Below are 25,205 nucleotides of genomic sequence, written 5' to 3' on the forward strand. Positions count from 1 at the left end.
TCAGCAAACATTAGTGCCAAGGAAATACTTGTGACCTTGATAAAACCTCATTTTCAACAGCCTTCTGGAATTTCCCATATATTACTATAACTTTCTCACAGAAGTTCACTCTTCAAGCTGCTAGTCCTGACTGAAACATTGTAGGTGCACGCCACTTGTGGTTTTGGCGTAGAAAGAAAAGTCACACTTTTCCTGATGATACCAGTCATCTGTTTAGCATTCTGAGTATTATTTGTGGCATATCTTGATATCATTTTGGTTGGAGAAGCACTGTCTTGATGGTGTACAGTTGCAGTGGATTGGGCTAGGTGTGCACAAATAGTGGCCTGCAGGCCAGATGCAGCCCGCCAATGATTTTTGCGTGGCCTGCCTAGACAGTCAGAATTTTTATGTAACAATTTATAACTTTTCTAAAACGCTAAATTAACTAAGGCATGCAGTCATTTTAAAAGGTGGGGCCCTTGAGCGAAACTATTGTCCACCCTGGCTTAGTCCATTCTGATCTTGAATGAAATGAGTGTTGCTACCGAAATGAAATTCTGTACTTAGCATGCATTCTTCGCAAACGCTATGATCTGTGACCTAAGAATGTTGATTTTTGTTTGTTTATTGTGTTTGTCAGACAAGTTTTGTGCAAGCACACCCATACAAAAACAAGAGTTTAGAAGCATTAGTTTACTAGGATCTGTTTTGCTGTTTATGTTTTGACTTTTTGGTATGAACACAGAGACATATATTCAAATAAGTGTAAGATAATTTTTAGGGTAGAAGATGCTGCTGCATAACTTACATGATAAGTTTTCTTAATTTTTTTCTGTCAAAAGATTTGAATATAATTTTGTGGGTATGTCACAGTGCTTGGTGCTACTAGTGACACAATTCACTGTGTTTGTTGAGTAACAAGTGGGGTTGAGAGGGTATGAACCTCTACGAATGACCACAAACTGTTAGAAAGGCAGATGCAACCATGCATGTGCTTTTTGTTGTGATGTTAGGAGCGGGTGCGGCCAGACTAGTGTGTTTTGACCATTGAGACAGCATGGAGGCCACATTGGGCTGAACTCAGAGCCCTTTGAGTCTCAGTCATTGGCAGACATGCTGAGTACGAGTATTACCAAGTCCACAGAATGGCTAGCAGGTGAACACATGCTCTGGCAGTGTGGTTGGGAAAACCTGGATGTCTGGCTGTTGGTGAGAAACATGGAAAGGTTAATTACCATGAATGGAATGACCAGCATAAATATTAAATAAAACTAAATTCAATAAATATTGTACCTGACAAGTTACTGATAGGCCAGCAACATGGATATAAAGACAAAATTAAGATGCACGTGTGAATAAAACACACCCTTAATTGCTAAAGCAGTTCTGAAGTTATTTAGTATTAAATGTTTTGCATCTAAAATGATCTTAGGAAATTAATATCTCAACAATCCTTATGCAATTTTCACAAACGAAGTGTCTACAGACAGGTCTCATTGAGCACTGTTGAGATTGTAGTAGATTTTTTGTAAACATTACTATTTGAAATTAAAGTCATGTACATTCTGCATATAAAAACATGAATTTTCACTCAAATAATAAATAAAACATTGAAAGTGGCAGCAGCTTTATGTAGTAAACATAGATAGGGGTGTATGAATGTACTTCATTTTAATTTTTTATATTTATTTGCAACAAAACAGCATGAAGTAATGTTTACCTTGACAAAATAGATTTATGTTGAGGTATTATTTCTGAACAAACTATTTAAGTGAGGGAAAATCCAAGCTCAGCAATAGACAGCTGAGGAAACTTGCATACAAACTGTTGTATGATACATGTGGATAATGTTTAATTTATAGTTTTAAGCATGCTGTGGAAGTCGTAAGTGTGTACACTTGACTCACATCACAGAGAGGGCTCAAATAGGTGCAGCCATTTTGCGAGTGGCACTTTGCTTGGATTTGTGGAGCAGTCAGCTTGCAGATATAGCAGAGGCAGTACATCTGAGGAGCAGCAGGTCATGTCTCTAGTGTGTTAAATTTTTCTAAGTGTTGAATCTTGGACTTCTAATATTTGCACCTGATGCTAGTGAATACTCTGAAATATTTTCAACTTGTGGTCTTTGAATGTTTCACATTAGTCTTAATTCTAAAACTTTACTATGGATGTTTGTGAGTGATCTGCACTTTGAATGTAACTAGTTCACAACTGTAATCTTTTAAACTTGCACTAAACAGACTTTGATGTAATTTCCCAGATTTTTCTGGAAGTTTGTGTGATACATAATGTGGGATATGGCTCTACTTTGGTTTAAGCTCTCATGTAGACATTCATTAATAAACAAATATTAACACATGATAAGTGTTACAGTGAACTGAATAAACTAAGTTTTGCTGAATCCTAAAAACAATGTGAGTAATGAACACCACAAACTCTTGCCTGCATGTATTAGAACTTTGTTACTATTTTTCTAGTTGTATGTTGTTGTTGTTGTTGTTGTTGTGGTCTTCAGTCCTGAGACTGGTTTGATGCAGCTCTCCATGCTACTCTATCCTGTGCAAGCTTCTTCATCTTCCAGTACCTACTACAACCTCAATCCTTTTGAATCTGCTTCATGTATTCATCTCTAGGTCTCCCTCTATGATTTTTTCCCTCCACGCTGCCCTCCAATACTAAATTGGTGATCCCTTGATGCCTCAGAACATGTCCTACCAATCGATCCCTTCTTCTAGTCAAGCTGTGCCACAAACTCCTCTTCTCCCCAATTCTATTCAATACCTCATCACTAGTTATGTGAGCTACCCATCAAATCTTCAGCATTCTTCTGTAGCACCACATTTTAAAAGCTTCTATTCTCTTCTTGTCCAAACCATTTATCGTCCATGTTTAACTTCCATACATGGCTACACTCCATACAAATACTTTCAGGAACGACTTCCTGACACTTAGATCTATACTCAATGTTATCAAATGTCTCTTCTTCAGAAACACTTTCCTTGCCATTGCCAGCCTACATTTTATGTCCTCTCTACTTCGACCCATCATCAGTTAGTTTGCTCCCCAAATACCTAACTCCTTTACTACTTTAAGTGTCTCATTTCGTAATCTAATTCCCTCAGCATGACCCGACTTAAATTCGACTATATCCCATTATCCTCGTTTTGCTTTTGTTGATGTTCATGTTATATCCTCCTTTCAAGACACTGTCCATTCTGTTCAACTGCTCTTCCAAGTCCATTGCTGTCTATGACAGAATTACAATGTATCGGTGAATCTCAAAGTTTTTATTTCTTCTCCATGGATTTTAATACCTACTCCAAATTTTTCTGTTGTTTCCTTTACTGCTTGCTCAATATACAGATTGAATAACATCGGGGAGAGGCTACAACCCTGTCTCACTCCCTTCCCAACCACTGCTTCCCTTTCATGTTCCTCGACTCTTGTAACTGGCATCTGGTTTCTGTACAAATTGTAAATAGCCTTTCGCTCCTTGTATTTTATCCCTGACACCTTCAGAATTTGAAAGAGAGTATTCCAGTCAACATTGTCAAAAGCTTTCTCTGCAAGTCTACAAATGCTAGAAACATAGGTTTGCCTTTCCTTAATCTATTTTCTAAGATAAGTCGTAGGGTCAGTATTGCCTCACGTGTTCCAACATTTCTACGGAATCCACTGATCTTCCCCGAGGTTGGCTTCTACCAGTTTTTCCATTCGTCTGTCAAGAATTTGTGTTAGTATTTTGCAGCTGTGCCTTATTAAACTGATAGTTGGGTCATTTTCACATCTGTCAACACCTGCTTTCTTTGGGATTGGAATTATTATAATCTTCTTGAGGTCTGAGGGTATTTTGCCTGTCTCATGCATCTTACTCACCAGATGGTAGAGTTTTGTCAGGACTGGCTCTCCCAAGGCTGTCAGTAATTCTAATGGAATGTTGTCTACTCCCGGGGCCTTGTTTCGACTTAGGTTTTTCAGTGCTCTGCCAAACTCTTCTCGCAGTATCATATCTGCCATTTCATCTTCATCTACATCCTCTTGCATTCCAATAATATTGTCCTCAAGTACATTGCCCTTGTATAGACCCTCTATATACTCCTTCCACCTTTCTGCTTTCCCTTCTTTGCTTGAGGGCGCTCTTGATATTCATACAAGTGGTTCTTTTTTCTCCAAGTCTCTTTAATTTTCCTGTAGGTAGTATCTATCTTACCCCTAGTGAGATAAGCCTCTACATCTTTACATTTTTCCTCTAGCCATCCCTGCTTAGCCATTTTGCACTTCCTGTTGTCTCATTTACTGAATTTTTATATTTTCTCCTTTCATCAATTAAACTCAATATTTCTTCTGTTACCCAAGGATTTCTACTAGCCCTTGTCTTTTTACCTACTTGATCCTCTGCTACCTTCACTACTTCATCCCTCAAAGCTACCCATTCTTCTTCTACTGTATTTCTTTCCCCCATTCCTGTCAATTGTTCCATTATGCTCTCCCTGAAATTCTATACAACCTCTGGTTCAGTCAGTTTATCCAGGTCCCATCTACTTCCTTTTTGCAGTTTCTTCAGTTTTAATCTACAGTTCATAACCAATAGATTGTGGCCAGAGTCCGTATCTACCCCTGGAAATGTCTTACATTTTAAAACCTGGTTCCTAAATCTCTGTCTTACCATTATATAATCTATCTGAAACCTTCTACTATTTCCAGGCTTCTTCCATGAATACAACCTTCTTTCATGATTCTTGAACCAAGTGTTAGCTATGATTAAGTTATGCTCTTTGCAAAATTCTACCAGGCGGTTTCCTCTTTCATTTCTTACCCCCAATACATATTCACCTACTACGTTTCCTTCCCTACCTTTTCCTACTATCAAATTCCAGTCACTTATGACTATTAAATTTTTGTCTCCCTTCACTATCTGAATAATTTCTTTTACCTCATCATATATTTCTTCAATTTCTTCGACATTTGCAGAACTAGTTGGCATATAAACTTGTACTACTGTAGTAGGCGTGGGCTTCGTGTCTATCTTGGCCACAATAATGCATTCACTATGTTGTTTGTAGTAGCTTATCCGCACTCCTATTTTTTTATTCATTATTAAACCTACTCCTGCATTACCCCTACTTGATTTTGTATTTATAATCCTGTATTCACCTGACCAAAAGTCTTGTTCCTCCTGCCACCGAAAATCACTGATTCCCACTATATCTAACTTTTCTTAAGGGTAATGAAAAAATGCATTGGTTGGCCCCAAGAATTTAGCACAGCCAACTCTTAGAAATACAACCACACATTTGGAGGCCCTATAAACAATTGCTCTATTATTTATAATTGATAATTCGTGGAGGTGCATGTGGAGACTCATTAGCTAATTTCACAATGGAAGCAATAAAGAAAATCATTTTAGGGAACCATTTGCTTGCATCTATTTTATATACATGATGCAGAAACGAGCAGCAGCGCACAAAATTTCACAAATATTTGAGTGAGACAGTACTGCTTCTTGTCACAAATACACAAAGCAACATTCCAAGATGTAAACAGTTCAGTCACATTAAATGTGATGACCACCTATGTTAAACATCAACTTGTGATAACCACTCACAAATGACAGGAGGCAGCACTAGCAGTGGAGGGTATACAAAGTACATTGGGGTCACAGGAAACAGTTCAGCTATCATCATAATTCGGAAACAGAGCAATTTATCTGGCATCCAAAAGGGAATGTCCATTGGTCTTATGGGCCAAGGACGGAACCATTTCCAAAAGGGCTATGTTTGTAAACTGTTAGCACACCACCGTGGTTCAAGTATACAGTGCACGGCAAAAGGCCACTATCCAAAACCGGCACAGAGGCAACTGTGATGCACCACAGGCCACAGACGACAGGGGTGAATGACAGCTGCGGAGATGAATATGGCAAATACACTTGGAACTGTTTAGCAACTAACTGCCCAGATGAACCAAGTGGCTACCAACAGTGTCTCCTCAATGACAATGCAGTGAATGTTGCTGCATATGGGCCTCCGTAGCAGGGGCCTGGATCACATACCCATGCTGATCAGTGACACAGGCTGGAATTTGCGTGCCAGTACCACAACTGGATGTTCAGTGAGTGGCAACAGACGGCCTTTTCAAATGAATCACATTTTATGCTCCATTGGACAGGTGGCTATTGGCTTGTATGGCATTGCAACAATTGTCATAAGGATTTAGGCTGGAGGAGGGAGAATTATGGTCTGGGTAATGTTTTTGTGGCATTTCCTGGATGATCTTGTCATTCTGAAAAGCTCACTGGGTCAACACAAGTCCGCATTTATCCTTGGAGATCATGCCCACTATCTACATGCAGTTCGTTTTTTCCTCGGCAGAAGGTATCTACCAGCAGATAATGAAACGTGCCATACAGCTCGCAGCATATGTGCGTGGTTTGAAGAGCATCAGGGTGAGTTCCCCATACTTCCCTGGCCATCAAACCCCATGGGTCTAAACCCAATTGTGGATCTGTGGGGTCACCTCGGTCAGGTTGTTTGCGCCATGGACCCTCAACTGAGAAACCTAGTACAGCTGGCCATGGTACTGGAGTTGACATGTCTCCAAATCCCTGTCCGTACCTTCCAGGATCTCAGTGACTCCCTCCTTGCACATCTGCACTGCAAAAGGTGGTTATTCAGGTTTTGACAGGCGGTCACATTAACATGACTGGACTGTGTAGTAGGAAGAAAGAAGGAAGATTAAGGTTTAACATCTCGTCAACATCAAGGTCATTAGAGATGGGCAAGAAGCTCAAACTGTTTCAAGGTTAGGAAAGAAAATTGGCTGTGCCCTTTCAGAGGAGTCCAATGTGCTAACCCCCCCCCCCCCCCCATCCCCACCCCGCCATCACTTTGCTTGGTGATATAGGAGAATGCCCTCAACCATCACACTATGTGTTTTAACCATCATGTAAGTCTCAAATGAAATAAGTGATCTATTGGCAACTGGCACAGCATGGATAAGATCATAGAAGCCACTGAAGTGTTTGATGTGGCAAGCGGCTTCCTGTGGGAAAAAATTCCCAAATAGCCTGCAGTTTCAATATAAAGTAAACCAGACACTTCACAGTATTCTTGGCGTGTCAATTTTTCCATGACTTTCTCCATCATTTCTATGAGCTTTCAGTAGGCCAGAAAATATAATGTTCCAAACAGCCTACTCAGATCTCCTGACAATGATGACAAGTGAAGTCAGTGAAAGCTTGAGACTGAATACAAGTCTGACACCACAATAACTCCATGAAACCTTTATTTAAGAATGTACCTACAAAAAAATATGTAGCAAATGACATTCACAAAATTCAGGCATTCAAACCTTGTAACTTGGTCAGCCACTGTCTGACACTGGCAAGACATAGTGATCTGTGCACATTTAACTCCTGGTAGAAAGTGACACACAATATTCAATTGCCTTGACATACACCTATGGAAGAGTTCTGAGGGCACTCACTGTGGTTACATGCTTCAAATTACCTGTCACAAGCTATTTTGAATGCAAAGGCTACGGTCTATTTTGGGGTTTGTCTAGAAAGGAGAGTTTCAATCCCAAAGGAAGACCAGTCTTCCTTTGCTTACATATGATCAACTAACAAGTACAGTTTGTGTGTCATTCTGTTTCAATAACAAATTTTAAATATGAGTAAATGGAGATAAATAAGCAGAATGTATTGAGAAGCAATTTTTTTTTGTAGTAACCTTTCTACCAGTAATTACACAAACACACACACACCTCAAAATTGGAACAAAAAAGAGAAAAATATTTTTATTGGCAGTAATATGTTAAAAGGTCTGACATGTTGTACAATGAACAGTTTAATGGTTTTCTTTCACTGAACTTTATTAATTGACATTGAGATCTGTTGCATCAAAAGGTCTTCTTAAATTTCATTAGTTATTTGCACTTTTCCCCATTATAAGAGAATAATCATAGGAACTGCTGTGATTTGATACATAGCTTGCTCAAAAGCAAGTTACCTATTTTAGAAAAATCTCGTGAAACAAAGTTACCTGCTGTATTACTTATAGCACACTCTGTACATTAACTGCTCAGTTGCTGGCTTGGCTCAGTGTATGAACTTGGCTTCCTTGATAGCTATGCAGCTTTAGAACAACTGGTTAGAAAAAATTAAATATTCTGTGACCTTAACAACATACTGAATTTGTTACAAATTGATCCCTTGATAAATGTATGTGGAAAATAAATATTTACTTAAATACAAGAAACTCTCAGTATATTGACACTGTATATTAGTTTCTCTTTTTCCCCATGTAGACTCTGATCTTATTATATGACTACTAACACATAAATGACGTAACTACACAAATGTCATCAAATGAAGCCATACAGCTAACCCTTGCAATGGAGAATTGAAACATGCAAATGATTCAATGCAAATTTTGGAGAATAATCTACAACAGCAGTTTCATGTTATGCTTTAAAGACAGAAGTACAGTTCAAAAAGCTCAAATGAAATTTAAAGATTTTTTAAAAGAAAGAATTGTATTGCTAATACAGACTGCAATAATGACACAGTTTTATTGAAAACTGTGTGTACTTAACTGCTAGAAATATGTCACATTGATAAATACATGTCTGAGCTTCAAAATGACTTTACAACAAGTCAACAAAAATAATCCATTTTTGAAAATATAATTCAATAGATAAAAAATCTACTAACCAAGTGGCGGCAAGAGAAAATGCACACAAAAGTTAAGGGAATATGCAAGCTTTCAGAGCAAGTGGCACCATCTTCTGGCAGAAGGGTTGAAGACGGATGGAGGACAAAACCTACTGAGATTAGGAAATGGGGAGAGATTGAAAAGTCATCCAGAATGCTGGGTCAGGAGAGGGTTACCAGATGGGATGAGAAGGCTGATGATAAAGAGGCAGAGGCTGACAGCCAATCAGCTGTTGGTTTAGCAGCTTTTATATCAGAGAGACCATTTGATAGAATTATTGATAAAACAAAGCATTTGTCAACAAAGCCTTTGAAATGCTCTTGTTTTAATATGGAGGAGCTACAGTTGTGGACTGGACCAACACACTCGAAACTGCCAGGAAGCAAAATGCTTTTATTTCAAAGATGAATGACTGAAAAGGGAAGAAGTAGTAATCAGTCTTTCCCTCGTCATGTCAGGTAAGTCTGCCCTGACGTGGGGTTCTGAGTGACTTTTCTGGAACTTTCCTCATTTCCTAAACCTCCCCAGTCCGTTTCCTTGATCCATATTTCTTCCCTTTCAACCCTTCTGCCAGACGACGGAGCCACTGAGTCCGAAAGCTTGCACATTTCCTTAACTTTCATATGTATTGTCTCCTACTGCTGCTTGGTGAGTAGATTTTTTAACTCTCCAGTTATATTTACAACAAGTCAGCATTGTTAAAACAGAAACTTGCATGCACACCCACACACATATTTAAACTTATTGATGTGGCAAATGGAATGACTGACTGGTTTAATCAAGACTGGGAACTGCAAGTTTATATGAGAATAAATTTTAGCAGTGGCCTTTCCATTCTACTAACACATGTCTAAGATGTGTCAGAATGGCTATTTGCTTTTAAATAAATAGTAGAGAGGATAGTTGAAAAATTAACACAACAGGATCTATCCTGACAAGCACTATTTCATTCACATTATTGCAAAATGTGAGAAAATTAACTCTTACAATTCAATTAATGTTAGAGATGACCAGTATGAACAGAAATAAGATACACAAATGAACTATTCATCCATTTAACAATTACCATATTGCATAATTTGGCCTATCTAGCTGGATAAGTTCTTTTATCCATGTAGTGCCCCTGTCCTAACTACTAATAGCTCCCCACACCTAATGTGGTGCATGTAAAACAATAAAACAAAATACTACTTTTTTTAAAAACAAAATACTACTTTTTTTTAAAAAAATTATCACATTGTAACGACTTTGTTCTTAGTTTAATAACAATTATTTTGAGTTTTAAGATAATCAAGATTGAAAAGTTAGGTCTCATATGTGTTAGCTGTTTCCACTACCACATAAAAGGATGATGTACATTGCTTTACCCACTGATTACTGAAGTTTTCAGTTTTGAGTCCATACTTACAACATCTGCTGATACAGACTGAGTGGAAAAGTATATTACAATCATAACAATAAGCCACTATTGGAAGAATTTCCTTACTACAGGTTCCACTTCCCAAGTGTCCTGACTGGGGCACTACATCTTCCACACAAGTAGTAGTTCTCCATCCCTAAATGTTTCAAGAGGCCTTACCTGCTTAAATCAGGTAGCAAGGGAAAAATTTTCATATATACAAAAATATGCTCCTCTAAATTATTTCTGTCACCAGAACATGTTTTCTCAAAATGACCTGAGTTTACCCAAATGTGAATCTAGTACTGTGTTCTCAAACTACAATACAGTGTCACTTGAGTGTACAGTTGCAATTTGCAATAGTGATACTTTAAATGGAAGACAGTACTGACGTTTCTAAAATGAAGTAAATTCTTCATAGAGGACAAATTTCCAAAGTAAAGACCTAGTGAATCTTTTCTTACAACAAAGTTAAATATGAAGCATGATGTTACCTCCTGCCATCAGAATGCTGTTTGCTTAATATAAATCAGAAGCAATAACTGTTTATATTGTTGAAGTAAATCGTTCACTGTCAAGAAATATAAATAAAATAAAATACCATGATCTTCACAATGTAAACAATGTCAGTACATAAACAGACATAATTCCTGCAAACATTTAAAATCCATCAACAAGTTTCTTTATCTACAATTTTCTTGATTCCCACTTCACGTCAGAGTCATGAACACGTAATGGTAAAATGATCCTTCATTCCTGCACCATTCTTCATACACTTCTCCAGTAGTATGGCATATAAAACAATAAAATATGTTATGTATGTAGTTCAATAAGGTGGGGGTTGATGGGAATACTGATTAGTAGCACCCTGTGCTAATTGCCGTTGCAAATGTGCCACAAGTGCTGGTGTATGGCCTTGCTGAGCCTGCTGCTGCCCAGATGCTGCCACTTGCTGCTGCTGCTGTTGCTGCATCTGCTGCATCATCTGCTGCCGCATCCGCTGGTTAGCCTGTAGATATGCGCAAATGAAGAGAGTGATAACATATATTAATTGAAAAGAAGAAGTTGGATCCAATATCATAAAATATAAATAAGTAAATCAATTTGAATCAAAAACACAATAAATGTGTAACGTACTTAGTTTAAAAGCAATAGCTCTTAAGTACATAGGTAACAAAGGAAAATGCGGTAAATTAAATGATCATACGATACAACTGGATACACAGAGTTTCAAAGCACGATTTTAAATTTATTTTAACGAAAATACGGCAGAATGTAAAACGAATCACAATACTTTGCTGTTCACTTGTAAGTTTGAAAGGTCCTTTGCAAAATAAATGGTCTGAAGAATTATTTTAATGGAAAACATTATAGAATATCTGAGAAATGACTAAAATGATAAATTTTTAAAATTCTGGATAGGAGACCCAAAGTTTCAGCCAAATGATTTTGATATTAGGAAAGGTTTGGTGAAGTCTTATTTAAATCACCTGATATAAAATTTTTTTGATGTCATAAGGATTGATCAACTGAGAATACCTTTTACACCTTCTCTCAACAATTATTACAAGGACAAAATAAGGAAAGGGGGCATTGTGGTATTTTTTGTGGCGTATTCAGGGCATATACTGTGTAAATAACAGATTTTGTTTAAGAAATTGTTGTTACGGAAGTAATGCTTCAATGAATATCTTACTCAATTCATATTTAATAAAATCTGTTCAGGATGTCATGGAAATAATACAACTCACAGAGGTATAAGAGAGTTTTCTAGGGCAGAGCAGGATGATCAGTGTTCTACAGCATTCAATCTGCAGTCTACTACAGATGATCTCCAACACAATTATTAACATGTATTTTTTTAATGGATGTCAACTGTATTACAACCAATACTAACAGATGTACAGTTATATAAAAATGGTTAATAATGTATTAAAATAATTACTGTGTGGTTTTCTACAAAGGGCTCATCAGCAGTAATAATAATAATAATAATAATAATAATAATAATAATTGTTATTATTATTATTATTATTATTACTGCTGATGAGCCCTTTGTAGAAAACCACATAGTAATTATTTTTAATAATTGTTATTATTATTATTATTACTGCTGATGAGCCCTTTGTAGAAAACCACATAGTAATTATTTTTAATACATTATTAACCATTTTTATATAACTGTACATATGTTAGTATTGGTAGTAATACAGTTGTCATCCATTAAAAAAATACAAGTTAATAATTGTGTTGGAGAATAATAATAATAATAATAATAAAAATAATAATAATAATAATAATAATAATAATAATTGTTGTTTCCCGTGTGGAGTTAATAGTCTCCCATCGGGCGCCTCCCCACGTAGCGGATAGGGGAATGCTCTCCAGATATGGAGGGTACTGGGGAAATACACTCCTGGAAATTGAAATAAGAACACCGTGAATTCATTGTCCCAGGAAGGGGAAACTTTATTGACACATTCCTGGGGTCAGATACATCACATGATCACACTGACAGAACCACAGGCACATAGACATAGGCAACAGAGCATGCACAATGTCGGCACTAGTACAGTGTATATCCACCTTTTGCAGCAATGCAGGCTGCTATTCTCCCATGGAGACGATCGTAGAGATGCTGGATGTAGTCCTGTGGAACGGCTTGCCATGCCATTTCCACCTGGCGCCTCAGTTGGACCAGCGTTCGTGCTGGACGTGCAGACCGCGTGAGACGACGCTTCATCCAGTCCCAAACATGCTCAATGGAGGACAGATCCCGAGATCTTGCTGGCCAGGGTAGTTGACTTACACCTTCTAGAGCACGTTGGGTGGCACGGGGTACATCTACATCTACATCTACATTTATACTCCGCAAGCCACCCAACGGTGTGTGGCGGAGGGCACTTTACGTGCCACTGTCATTATCTCCCTTTCCTGTTCCAGTCGCGTATGGTTCGCGGGAAGAACGACTGTCTGAAAGCCTCTGTGCGCGCTCTAATCTCTCTAATTTTACATTCGTGATCTCCTCGGGAGGTATAAGTAGGGGGAAGCAATATATTCGATACCTCATCCAGAAACGCACCCTCTCGAAACCTGGCGAGCAAGCTACACCGCGATGCAGAGCGCCTCTCTTGCAGAGTCTGCCACTTGAGTTTGTTAAACATCTCCGTAACGCTATCACGGTTACCAAATAACCCTGTGACGAAACGCGCCGCTCTTCTTTGGATCTTCTCTATCTCCTCCGTCAACCCGATCTGGTATGGATCCCACACTGATGAGCAATACTCAAGTATAGGTCGAACGAGTGTTTTGTAAGCCACCTCCTTTGTTGATGGACTACATTTTCTAAGGACTCTCCCAATGAATCTCAACCTGGTACCCGCCTTACCAACAATTAATTTTATATGATCATTCCACTTCAAATCGTTCCGCACGCATACTCCCAGATATTTTACAGAAGTAACTGCTACCAGTGTTTGTTCCGCTATCATATAATCATACAATAAAGGATCCTTCTTTCTATGTATTCGCAATACATTACATTTGTCTATGTTAAGGGTCAGTTGCCACTCCCTGCACCAAGTGCCTATCCGCTGCAGATCTTCCTGCATTTCGCTACAATTTTCTAATGCTGCAACTTCTCTGTATACTACAGCATCATCCGCGAAAAGCCGCATGGAACTTCCGACACTATCTACTAGGTCATTTATATATATTGTGAAAAGCAATGGTCCCATAACACTCCCCTGTGGCACGCCAGAGGTTACTTTAACGTCTGTAGATGTCTCTCCATTGAGAACAACATGCGGACGTGCATTGTCCTGTTGGAACAGCAAGTTCCCTTGCCGGTCTAGGAATGGTAGAACGATGGGTTCGATGACGGTTTGGATGTACCGTGCACTATTCAGTGTCCCCTCGACGATCACCAGTGGTGTACGGCCAGTGTAGGAGATCGCTCCCCACACCATGATGCCGGGTGTTGGCCCTGTGTGCCTTGGTCGTATGCAGTCCTGATTGTGGCGCTCACCTGCACGGCGCCAAACACGCATACGACCATCATTGGCACCAAGGCAGAAGCGACTCTCATCGCTGAAGACGACACGTCTCCATTCGACCCTCCATTCACGCCTGTCGCGACACCACTGGAGGCGGGCTGCACGATGTTGGGGCGTGAGCGGAAGACGGCCTAACGGTGTGCGGGACCGTAGCCCAGCTTCATGGAGACAGTTGCGAATGGTCCTCGCCGATACCCCAGGAGCAACAGTGTCCCTAATTTGCTGGGAAGTGGCGGTGCGGTCCCCTACGGCACTGCGTAGGATCCTACGGTCTTGGCGTGCATCTGTGCGTCGCTGCGGTCCGGTCCCAGGTCGACGGGCACGTGCACCTTCTGCCGACCACTGGCAACAACATCGATGTACTGTGGAGACCTCACGCCCCACGTGTTGAGCAATTCGGCGGTACGTCCACCCGGCTTCCCGCATGCCCGCTATACGCCCTCGCTCAAAGTCCGTCAACTGCACATACGGTTCACGTCCACGCTGTCGCGGCATGCTACCAGTGTTAAAGACTGCGATGGAGCTCCATATGCCACGGCAAACTGGCTGACACTGACGGCGGCGGTGCACAAATGCTGCGCAGCTAGCGCCATTCGACGGCCAACACTGCGGTTCCTGGTGTGTCCGCTGTGCCGTGCGTGTGATCATTGCTTGTACAGCCCTCTCGCAGTGTCCGGAGCAAGTATGGTGGGTCTGACACACCGGTGTCAATGTGTTCTTTTTTCCATTTCCAGGAGTGTAAAATACCCGGGGCGGACCAAAACTATCAATCGAAATCCACTAACGTCTGCCTGGTATCCAGCGGTTAAGGGTCAGCGTCTGTTCGCCTAGATGGTGCGGCTGCAGCAACTTTCTTGATCTCAACGATCAAGTCGTATTCTTCGTGATCTTTCCTTGGAAGGACCACCACCAAGTTAGTTTTCAACTTGAAAACCAAACATGATGATAACACGAGGAATGGATCCACTACCCCGGGCACCAGTCGCAAAGCTGGCTTTACATGGTCATCGGATTCCGGGGGAGCAGGAGCATCATGTTACGCCTAAGGTTGAGAACCAGACGACGTCCAAATTATTATACACAAAATAAAGACACTTCATCGGTACACTTGATACTAATACTCTTTTCAACCTGGGCAAGATCAAACAACTTACAGACGTGCTGCAAAAATTCCACATCAAAATCCTTGCAATCCAGGAAATACGATTTACGGACGAAAACCATTTTGATACAGACAACTACAGGATCTACAAAGGAAAACCAGCAGTTAAAACTAATGAGAAAGGACTCAAACAGTTTGGCACAGCATTTGTAGTCCACAAATCTATCAGCGAGTGTGTCATTGACTTCCAGTCTGCCTCAGAACGTATATCAACGCTCTCCGTCAAATCGGCCAACAAAGCTTATACCTTGATCAACGCACACACACCCACAAATAACTATAACAAGAAGAACCACCAGAAAGTGGATGACTTCTGGAATGACCTTGAAGAGACGACAAACAAAATTGCCAAACACCATGTAATAATCTTGTTAGGTGACTTTAACGTACAATTAGGTAAAGGGAAAAAATACAGGAAAATCACCGGAATCCATACAGCTCACAAGAGAACTAATAAGAATGGGAAAAGATTGATAAGCTTTTGTGAAAATTTCGGCCTCGTAATTATGTCAACATAATTCAAAAAACCCAACAAGAAACTGTATACTTGGAAGTCACCCACCACAATGTTGGGTGAATTCCAGATAGACCATGTGGCCATCTCCAAGAGTAACACAGCAGAAATTCTGAATGTGAAAACGAGAAGAGGATTTTTTTGACTCAGACCACCATCTTCTACAGATAAAGACCAGATTACAGCCCAATAGAAAAAAGCCAAAACTAAACAAAGTACTGAGACCAGACCCCGAATACATAAAACTCAACAAGGAAAACATCTTACAGGAAATTAGTCAGACAAACACCACAAACTGGACAGAACTTGTGGACGTCCTCAAATCCACGATGAAATTCGGTCAACCCCTGAGAAGGAGAAAACACAGGTGGTGGAATATAACATGTGACCAAGCAATAGAAGAAAGGACCAATGCCTGGGAAAACTTCAATAGTCAAAAAACATCAGAAAAATGGCAACAATTTCTAGTAATCCAAAAACAAACATCGAAAACTATTCGGAGGGAAAAAATAAATTATGACAAACGGTGACTAGATGAGATAGCACAAGACTTTAAGAAGAACAACACCAGGAATTTTTATAAGACGTTTAAAGAACATATTGGAGGATACCAACCACCCAATCTTTGCTTCAAGAAACCAGATGGTTCACTAGAAACTAACACAGAGAATAACTGCCAAATTCTCACAGACTATTTCAACAAACTTCTCAACTGTGAAAGACCTACAGAGGATATTCACTACGAGATGTCTACACCAAATCCTGGCGCTAAACCACCAACCATCAACGAAATAGTAGAAATTATCAAGACACTGAAAAACAGTAGAGCCCCAGTAAAAGATGGAATTATTGCAGAACTATGGATACTAAATGATGAAAGATTAACAGGAAAAATTCACAAAATCATATTAAACATTTGGGAAACAGAACAGATCCCGTCTGAATGGAAATGCGCACTCATCCACCCACTCCACAAAAAAGGGGACAAAACTGAACCAAATAATTACAGGGGTATCTCACTCGTACCGGCCACATATAAAATCCTATTAAAAGTTCTCATGAACAGATTAGAAGAACAAGCTGACCCACAAATAGGAGAATACCAGGCTGGTTTTCGCAAGGGACGATCATGCATAGAGCAGATCTGGAATCTGAAAATGATTCTCCAGATGAGAAACACCTGAAACACAGTGGTTACTTTTGTAGATTTTCAAAAGGCCTACGACTCAATAGACAGTGTAGCGCTCTGCAAGACGGTGGAAGAATTCAGCATTGACAGAAAGACAAGAGCAATCATTCGGGAAACATTAACTGACACAGTCTCCAAGGTTAAATTTATGGGGGATATCTCGGAACCATTTGAAATACAAACTGGAGTGCAACAGGGTGACGGACTTTCACCATTACTCTTTAATATCATTCTTGAAAAAATTATCAGGACATGGGAAAAAGAAGTCAAAGGAATCCAAATTGGCATTAGAAAAGATAATAGATTCAATGTGAAGTGTTTAGCTTTTGCAGATGACCTTGCAATCCTCACAAATAATAGAAAAGAAGCCACTAACGCCATAGAGAAGTTACACGAAATTGCACAAAGAACTGGCCTGCAAATCTCATATGAGAAAACCCAGTATATAGAAAGAGTGCCACAAGACAAATTGCCTGTTGTGACAACCCATGGGAAAATCGTACGAGTACCACATTTTAAGTACCTGGGAGAAATCATCCAGCCATCAGGGACCAACCTAAAGGCCAATGAGGAAAGAATAAAAAAAACTACAGAAAGCATATAAACTCATGTGGAACTATTATAACAAAAAGTCCATATTCATAAATGCAAAATTGAGGCACTACAACACTGTCGTACTTCCGGAGGCACTGTATGCATCTGAAACAACAGAAATAGGTGGGCAAACTAAAATCAAAGAAACAGAGAAACAAGAAAGGAAAATTCTCAGGAAAATTTTTGGCCTGATACAAGAACAAGGAATCTGGAAGAAGAGACCAACATCAGAATTATATAAATACAGAGACAAGATTACGGATACAATAAGGAAAAGAAGAATGCAGTTCTACGGACATATCCACAGGATGAATGAAAACAAAATTTCAAAGCGAATTCTTAAAGTCATCAACTCAGGCAGGGGAAAAACAAAATGGATAAAAGAAGTTGAAGAGGACCTCAGTCAAGCACACATAACAGTAAACGATGCAGAAAATAGAACTGAATTCAGGAACATCATCAAAAAACATAAATTTGACACCACAACACAGAAGAGACCAGGATGCAAATGGACAGCGGAGCGAAAGAAACAACATAGTGAACACATGAAGAAAATTTGAGCTCAGAAAAAACAAGGAATTCAAGTTCAAATGCTCTCTTAAATGGGAATAATCGATAATAATAATAATAATAATAATAATAATAATAATAATAATCGTTATTTATTTATTTATTTATTTACACGTCAAGTTCCATAGGACCAAATTGAGGAGCAAATCTCTCAGGTCATGTAATGTGTCAGTACATGAAATTACAACCTAAACGTAATAACAGATGAAAATAAAATGTTTATGAACCTAAAAAAGAAGTCAAGCCATAAGTTTAAGTAAACACAATCAACAATACAACGAAAATCAGCTTAATTTTTCAAGGAAATCCTCGATGGAATAGAAGGGATGACCCATGAGAAAACTCTTCAGTTTTGATTTGAAAGCATGTGGATTACTGCTAAGATATTTGAATTCTAGCGGTAGCTTATTGAAAATGGATGCAGCAGTATACTGCACACCTTTCTGCACAAGAGTTAAGTAAGTCCGATCCAAATGCAGGTTAGATTTCTGCTGAGTATTAACTGAGTGAAAGCTGCTTATTCTTTGGAATAAGCTAATATTGTTCACAAGAAATGACAGTATAAGGGGTTGACAAGGGGTTCGTGAACTTGTGTCACTCATTGCCCGAATCACCCACTTCTGAGCCAAAAATATCCTTTTAGAAAGGGAATATATACCACCATACGACATAAGCAAATGAAAATAAGCAAAGTAGACTAATTCTCATGTCGAACACTCACTTACTTCAGATACCACTCGAGTAGTGAAAATGCCAGCATTACGTCTTTGAACAAAATCCTGAATGTGGGCTTTCCGCAACAGTTTACTATCTATCTGAACACCTAGAAATTTGAACTGTTCTGTCTCACTAATCATATGCCCATTCTGTGAAATTAAAATGTCAGGTTTTGGTAAACTGCGTGTTAGAAACTGTAAAAATTGAGTCTTAATGTTATATTGTTATTACTATAATAAAAACAATAATCATAGTGTAGGTGGTAATAAGTAGAGCAGCATCCTTAAAGTTTTTTGGTGTATGGATGGATGAGGATTGAAATTTTTAAAAAATGTGGCTTTCTAAACAACTATTTTCAACAACTTATCCACTCTTATCACAATGACTGCCTGAAAAAATACCAATAAGTTAATATATTTTATATTCACCTGAACATCTCAAATAATTCATTCTTAACACCTGAACATTTCTACATTGCATCTAAAGCGCATCTCAAAATTTAAGAAAACAAACCAAATGTTACATGCTGCTTCTCCCATCTCTTTTTTTTGGTCAGTATATGAGTCTCTTCAAAATGCAATTCTATTTTAATGGAAATTATCTTTTTATTGGTGAGAAATTTTGATACGCAAGACTTAGTAACTTCATTTTTTTTCCCTTTCAACCTGTATATTTTGCACGAAAATCAGTCCTTTCTCTTACACTTTTCACACAGTAAAACTGGGAACAGAAATCAATGAAACACTGAAACTAGGAAGTATCTGTGAAATACAGTGACGACGACTTGCAGAGGGGCACAGGTTAGTTTTGACATTTTGTTACTTCATCAATAAACTCAATCTTTTTGCTTCTCTTGTATTGCATACAAGGACAAGTTGAAAAGTTCTCAGCCTGTCACTGTGATAGCACCAACAGCACAGAAATTTTGCATCTGTTATGTTGGTACATGTTGAATAACAAAACAGGTAATGTATAAAATAGTTTTAGAAAATAGTTTTGGTTGTAAAGCTTGACATCAGGCATGTAGTGTGTATTTCATGGAAATGACTAAATTAGAACACTGAGTTACCATTTCCTTATTTTGGACAATTAATTGCCATCAGAAATTCATCTCAAGTTAGTGAAGATACATACATACAAGGATGCATCTCATTTTTCAACAATTAAGATATGGTTTATTGAAATCAATCATGCTGTACTTCTCTTGAACAAGATACACATGAAGGATGTTCTAATATTGCACACAGATATGAAAGTACTGTCAAATTACACAGTATGGTATTGTATGATCAGTGATTAAAAGGTACATGAAATAGATGCTGCCAAAGACATATCAGAAGAAAGAGTACAGTACATTTTACATGAAGACATAAGTTTCAAAAATCTTTGTGCAAATTGGGTGCTGGAGTTCTTGAATTATGAGCTATAGCAAATGTGGAAACAAATTTCTCAATAATGTTTGGACTCCTTTAAATAGATTCCAACTACATTTTTGCACCTATCTGTTACAGACACTGGCACAGCACTTAATGCCAAAAATAAAACAATAACCAAAGAAATGGGTGGAAGATGGTGGCACTACAGCAAAAGGGGCAAATATAATTTCATGTGCCAGAAAGGTTGTAGTTGTTGTTTCCTGGAAAACAAAAGGGATTATTCTAATAAGTTTATTCGCAAAGGAAGGAAAAAAAACAACAAATGATTACCTAATGGATGACAAACACCATGAGAAGAGATCTGGACTGGTGAAGACAAAATAAGAGGAAACAATCTGCCATAGAGACAACACACCTGCCTGCAAATGTGAAAAATGGGAAACTCAAACAATGGAAAGTCCAAAATGGAATGTGATAATATTACGAAAAGGGTAGTTGCTACTCACAATATAGCGGAGATGCTGAGTTGCAGATAGGCATAACAAATAAACCACCAGCTGGTAAGCTTTTGGTCACACGGCCTTCATCAGAAACAGACAATGTACACACACACACACACACACACACACACACAAAAGACCACAGTTTCTGGCTGCTAAGACCAGACTGAAGGATTTGAAGTACCTACTGTGGGGAAGTTCATATTATTCACCAGATGTGACATCCCCTATCTCACATACATTCTCACTTCTAAAGAAATTTATTGTTGGAAAATATTTTGAGTCCAATTAAGATGTTATGGCAACTGTAGATGACTTTTTATTTATTTATTTTTCATAAGGATTACACTTGAGGGGTTGAATTAAGTCAAAAGAAAAGTATTTAACATATTTCATTGTCCTGAATGGGAAATATATTGAAAAGCAGATGTATTTTTTACTTAAAAACAGTAGTTTAATGAAATGCTAACAATCTGCTACCTTTCTTAGTATATGGACTGAATGAAGTGGTCATATTTAAACAAGCCATGTTACACAAACAACCATCTGATTCATAAGGAACAGAGATTTAAATATTTTCAATGTTACTAGTTCAATGTAAACAACTCTGTCCCACCCCTCCCCCTTCCCCTTCCCCTCTCAAAGAGAAAGAGAAAGAGAAAGAGAAAGAGAGAGAGAGAGAGAGAGAGAGAGAGAGAGAGATTGTTGCATGTGTTTCCTATTATGTTGTAATGCATTAGGTAATGAGAAGAATGACCATAATAACTGCTGGATCTTGGGGGAATTAATTTGGCATGCAACCAATGCTCTTATTATTATTATTATTCTCCTCCTCCCCCTCCTCCATCTTTTTCTTCTCCTGTTTAGTATGGGATCTATTTTTTTGTGATTTGGCAAATGTTTTGTTATTATTTAATTTTATGTTCGCATACCCTTCCTGATGCTACTGATGTCAAGGGAGAACAGTAAAACAGTAACATGCATTATCTGTCTGTGAATCAAGAACACTTTGTTCTGTTTGCTATCATATTTTAACTGTTTGTGTGTCATATCCTCTGATGTAGAATTTGGAGACCAGCCCAGCCTTGGCCTACAAAAGTGTGGGAAACCACCAAGACATCACACACTTAGGCCAGTCAGTTTACGAGCCGCCAGTTGTTAATCATACCATCCACCAATTAAACATTAATGCCATCCACATCATATACTGTGTGACTCATTACTCTATGAAACCTTATCCAACTGCTCCACTGACAAATTAAAATATTGTTCACACTCTCCAAGCAAATGTCACACATTTATTCTTGTAATAAGTGCCTTCTGACCAGCAGCTAAAAACCAAATGTTCTCTGATATCCAAACTCATGTATTACTGATGGGTCATTCTATCTCTGACATCAGTAACTGAGATGTAACAAGAGCCTCTGCAATAAGTGAAATGCATGTCAGACAATTGGTTTACAGCTTTGGCAGCCAGTGACAATGGTAGCTATGTGGATGTGAGTTGTGGTTGTGTGGATGTGTCTGGAGTTTTCTACTTCTGGAAATGAAATTTGTCCGAAAACTGAATATCTGTAACATTCTTTTTATTGTGCCTGTGTGTGACTTAATGGGTCCTCTATGTGGTGAGTAGCAATCTATCCTTTTCACATAGTTGTTAATTAGTTTATACAGTGTGTTTTAGGTTTCAGCAATTCCTATATGTTTATTTCTTTGACATACAAGAAAGATGATAAGATTAATGGTTCCTTAATGTCTCCATCCTGCAATAATGTCAGTAGCAGTGGACTTGGACTCGTTTATCTCCTATGTAATCTTTCTCATGGAATGATCAAACCTACGGCTTCGGCAGTAATTAACTTATGTGAATGTGTGGTGTCTGTCCTTGTGGACATGTTCAAAAGAACAGACACAATGCAAAATCTGCAGCCATGATGCCTTCATTTACATAATAAGTAATTACCTTCTCATAGTTGGTGTTGACAGTGAATAACATTTATGGTGGACATCACAGTCCCCTTTGACTGTAAAATTATTTATTTAAAAAATCCATTATTGCAATTTCACCCATGTGGCCATTATCAAGTACATTACTGTACAATTTTTCAATACTCCATTTGATAATGGCCACATGGCCAAAATTGCAATAGTGCATTTTATAAATAAATAATTCTACAGTTAAAGGTGATCATGATATACTTTAAAAATTCCACAGTAATATGTCATTTAAACTGACCCACTCTGAAAGAAAACACATGTGAAATGTTGATGCAATGCACAACTCCCTGACACCCATGGAATTTTTCCAGTAGTTTGTCCAGACAGTTTTGGCTGCATGGTGCATAGTTATTTAAAAGCACAAATATAAGCAACATGATGTGCATGCCTTACCACTTGCTGCTGGAACTGTTGAGTCTGTTGCTGTGAAGGATGTGGTTGTCCTGGTCCCTGGGCTGCACCAGGGCCACCTGGGGTCCGGCCATATGGAGGAGCTGGTTGTCCCTGTGCTTGGGCCTGCTGTGCCATTGGGCCACCCATAGTTGTCATTGTCACGTTTGGAGCCTGTAAGAACGAATAACAATAATTTCTTTTTTTAAATCCATAGCTGTCAAAAAATATAAGGGCCTGATTCTTCATCAATACGAAAAAATAAAACAAGTTAAAGTGTTACTAACCACACAGAGGAGCATATAGACACAAAAAAAGAATGCTGGAAATATTAGTCTGGCTTTAGTGCCTGGTGACATTGGCCCTGAAAGTGAGAGCTGCTTGTGTGTGTGTGTGTGTGTGTGTGTGTGTGTTCGTTCTACTTCTGAAGAAGGACTTCAAAAGCTGAAATATTTCTTGCATTCTTTTTCATTGTCCCTTTCTTTGACACAAAGCCACCCACATTTGGTGAGCAGCAATCTCTCCTTTTCAAACTGTTGTCATTCCATCTTGGACTTTCTATTATTTAAATTATCAGATGAAATGAATTATGATAAACTTCAATATTATGACAAGTATAGATTGCTACTCGCTATATAGCACAGGTGTTGAGTTGCAGACAGGTACAACAGAAAGACTACTAAACAAGAAAACTTTCAGCTAGAAGCCTTCATTAGAATTAGACAACACACACACACACACACACACACACACACACACACACATATTCATGCAAACACAGATCACACACACATTATGTGTGTGAGCTGCATTTGCCTGAATATGTGTGTGTATGTTGTTTAATTCAGGAGAGATCCTTCTCGCTGAAACTTATATGTTTGGTAGTCTTTTTGTGGCTCCTGTTGCTACTCATCTCCGCTATATGGTGAGTAGCAATGTATCCTTTTCACAATATCGTCATTCTTCCATCCTGAATTATCTGAAAGATTGGCTGTTAAAGAAAAGTCATTTTTAAAGATGCTCATTGTTGCTCAAGACCACCTTTCTTCACGGTATGTAATTATCTGTCTTCATTGATATTTGGTTTTCATACTGTCCATACTGCAAGTTCCTTTCCCACTGAGGGATGTGGTTCAGTGGTTAAAGCATTGCACTCATATTCACGAGTTTGTTAGTTGACACCGTTTTTATTTTTCACATTTAAACTTTTTTCGTTTGCTTATGGACCCCACGTCACCTTTTCTCCCTACTTCTCTAAATATCCCTCACTGCACTACTCTCTTCATTCTTCCCTTTCAAAAAAGATGCGCACTGTTTCTGACTAAACTGATCTCCATTTATCTTTGAGCTATGAATTCTCCACAATTTTCTTTTCCATAATTTCATACTGCTTAGGCCATGTCACTCTGCACCAGCCCAGAAATATGTGCCCTCCTCTCACCTCAGAAAAAAATATTTGATGATTATTTAAAATTTCTTTTGACTTTTCTTGTATCATTTTTACCCTCCCTCTTTCTGATGCAAGCTACTCAGAAGTCACTATATTATGCCAATCATGATGAAGAACTTTTGAAACAATTCATAATGGGTGATGAATCATGGATTTATGAATCTGCAGTATTGCTCTCACAAAAAATCCTTTTTTAGCTACACTGCATAAAGATTGAAAAGAAACACTGAAGAACAAAACATATTTCCTCAAAAACAATATCATAGTCAAGAGTGAGTTGCATAGTGACCTACGCATTTTAGAACCCATACCTCCTTTCTGTGATATCTGCTGGTTAATTATACCAGATTTCCATATGGCCAGGCACTCAGAAAAGTGGCTGAACCTTCCCTACTTTGCAGCAGAGGAATGGACTTAACCTGCTGTCTACAGCTGCAATGGGTACTCCTCAGGAGTCACTTGATTAAGCCAACAACGATGAACTTTTGAAGCATTTCATAACAGGTGATAAAATATGGATTTATGAATCTGGAGCTTGTTACCATGGACTCAGGGAATCTGATTGGATGAGCAGTTTTCACATCTGATCACATGT

At 38.5% G+C, this 25,205-nt stretch overlaps 1 protein-coding gene across 1 annotated transcript in view; it reads right to left on the bottom strand.

Moving 5' to 3' along the window:
* Positions 1–7,836: 7,836 nt before the first annotated feature.
* LOC126161685 (mediator of RNA polymerase II transcription subunit 12) overlaps positions 7,837–25,205 on the bottom strand; it is a 415,184-nt gene continuing 397,815 nt past the window's right edge. Inside the window, exons 39-40 of the mRNA XM_049917698.1 lie at positions 23,164–23,334; positions 7,837–11,104 (exon numbers count right to left, since the gene is read on the bottom strand). Of these exons, the coding sequence (XP_049773655.1) occupies positions 10,922–11,104; positions 23,164–23,334 (354 nt within the window). The 3' untranslated portion in view covers positions 7,837–10,921. The remainder of the gene's footprint in view (positions 11,105–23,163; positions 23,335–25,205) is intronic.

The sequence above is a fragment of the Schistocerca cancellata genome, chromosome 2 (genome assembly GCF_023864275.1).
Source record: "Schistocerca cancellata isolate TAMUIC-IGC-003103 chromosome 2, iqSchCanc2.1, whole genome shotgun sequence".
Lineage (NCBI taxonomy): Eukaryota > Metazoa > Arthropoda > Insecta > Orthoptera > Acrididae > Schistocerca > Schistocerca cancellata.